Source organism: Rhagoletis pomonella, unplaced genomic scaffold (genome assembly GCF_013731165.1).
Source record: "Rhagoletis pomonella isolate Grant_MI unplaced genomic scaffold, Rhpom_1.0 Rhpom_scaffold_00007, whole genome shotgun sequence".
Lineage (NCBI taxonomy): Eukaryota > Metazoa > Arthropoda > Insecta > Diptera > Tephritidae > Rhagoletis > Rhagoletis pomonella.
This window is the reverse complement of record NW_023458561.1, coordinates 51,664,688-51,666,695: the sequence shown is the minus strand read 5'-3', so window position 1 is coordinate 51,666,695 and position 2,008 is coordinate 51,664,688. Positions and strand designations below refer to the sequence as shown.

Sequence of the window (2,008 nt, the reverse complement as noted above, 5' to 3'; positions counted from 1 at the left end):
TTTTTTGCAATTTTCTCGAAAGTTTGAGGGTGTGCCAGTCAAACGGACTACAGATTCGGATTCAGCGGGCCGTAATACATGTTTATTTTTTGTGTGCCGGTGATAAATATCTTACAAAAGACTTGCAACTATCTTAGCCAGAATTGCCCCGTAAATAGAACACATAACATACTTTTCCACCAACTCCATTGCAATACGATCGATTTCCGGCAATGCTTCACGCATATTTTGTACCTTCATCAAGATTGGATTTACCTTCTGGCGTATATTGAACCAACCTTCACCTTGCCTACATACATTAGTGGTGATAAAGTTTGCAGCATCAAAATGTTATCCTTATTCGACCGACTACTTTGCATTTTAGTTCAATACTACTCACTCTGCCACCAATCCCAATATGCCACCATATGCTTTTGGATTCTCTACCTTCCGATAGTGTTTAAAGCTTCCTACACCATCCCGTACAGGCCAAACTCCTTCAGTTCTATATACTTTTTCGAAATCAATTACATTATAAGTGCATACTAAATCTTCGCGACCGAAAGAGCCGCGAAACACAAACAGGTCACCATAGCGTTTGCGCATTGTTCCAAACAATTTCAAAAAATTTGCGCCATAAAGTTCTCCTAAAAAAAAAAACACACAATTAAAATGTTCGTAATTACTTTATAATTTGCTTTTGACTATTATCGTACCGCCTGGTAAAAAGTCCATCATTAATCCAATACTTGTTGGTCCAGGTATTTCGTTATATTCCTTTGCGCTTGCCCACTCCTCCTCGTAGGTTGTATCTGCCAACAGGTTCTAAAAAAAAAGTAAACATGAATAAGCGCAGATATTTAACATGAATGAGTTAAATACACTTCGACAACTGTGGTAACTCATATTGAAGTTGCTATCGTTTGGTTCAGTACGTTACATTTTTTGAGCACCCCTGGTATAATGTACATACATACAATACATCGTATCAGTGTCTATGAACCAATGAGAAGAAAAGGGATATGCACATTAGGGTGGTCCTTAATTGTAGGATGTAAATTTTTACATCAGACTTTGTAAGCCTCAACCCCTACGTCGATGCTACTATAGTCGAAGATATCATATATAAGTTTTGACGCTGTTTGGAGTCGGTTAAGCCGTATCGCACAGGGGTCAAACTTCAGACTACCCAATAAAAACGTCCTAACCGACTGCAGTCAGGACCAAAATTTATATGTGATATCTTCGACTTTAGTAGTATCGATTTTGGGTATTAAATGAAAAAAATATTTTCAATTTTTTGAGTCTCCATAGAGGCTTCTGGCCTTTGACCCCTTTGCAACACATCTTAAACAACTCCAATCGGGACCAAAATTTATATGAGATATCTTCGAGTATGATAGTCTCGATTTTGGGTATTAGATGCAAAAAAAAATTAATTTTAATTTTTTAGTCCCTATAGAGGAATCTAAACTGTGTCCCCTGTGAGACACGCCTTAACTGTCTCCAATCGAAACCAAAATTTATATGTGATATATGTGATCGTCGTATTACCGATTGAGGGGGTGAGACTGATAAAAATCGTTCATTTGATTTTTTAAGGACCACCCTAATGTACATACATACCTCTTAAGAAACCAGACCGCCTTTATTTGCATAGCAAACCACGTTTAATGAGTAAGCTGATCATAAACGTCTACTTTATCTGTATTCGGCAAACAGGTTTGTGTTGTTATATGTATTAAAACACACAAAGATATTTATTTATAGTAATTCTTAAAAAAACAATTATTACTTTATCATGCAATTTTGCGAATACCCCAAACAAGTTCATTGCACCTACTGCTCAACCATTAATGAGAATGCGCGGAAACTCACAAAATCCATCCACAGTTGCACGTTCTTTACCAGCTGATAAGATTCACATTAAGGTGGGTATCTTTTCAACGATTTATTAAGCTGTAGTTTCGCAAAGCAGTGTTTGAAGAAGGCGCAAAGCAGTGAAACATGTTTACATTTTCTTATTTTT

General features: G+C 36.7%; 1 protein-coding gene across 1 annotated transcript; it reads right to left on the bottom strand.

Annotated features, from left to right (window-relative positions):
• Positions 1-6: 6 nt before the first annotated feature.
• Positions 7-1,561, bottom strand: LOC118743039 (cytochrome P450 12b1, mitochondrial-like). Its single transcript, XM_036475514.1, has 4 exons — positions 862-1,561; positions 696-804; positions 380-626; positions 7-289 (listed from the first exon to the last, which is right to left on the bottom strand). The coding sequence occupies exons 1-4, from the start codon at positions 883-885 to the stop codon at positions 112-114; spliced, it is 558 nt and encodes a 185-aa protein (XP_036331407.1). The 5' UTR covers positions 886-1,561; the 3' UTR covers positions 7-111.
• Between the last annotated feature and the right edge of the window lie 447 nt (positions 1,562-2,008).

What these genes read in the sequence shown, in the direction of transcription:
- LOC118743039 (XM_036475514.1), bottom strand. Translation starts at nt 885, where the DNA reads ATGAGTTACCACAGTTGTCGAAGT. An exon ending in GTTACCACAGTTGTCGAAGT is followed by an intron (nt 805 to 861) that starts GTATTTAACTCA and finishes CTTTTTTTTTAG; the next exon opens with AACCTGTTGGCAGATACAAC. An exon ending in ATATTGGGATTGGTGGCAGA is followed by an intron (nt 290 to 379) that starts GTGAGTAGTATT and finishes TAATGTATGTAG; the next exon opens with GCAAGGTGAAGGTTGGTTCA.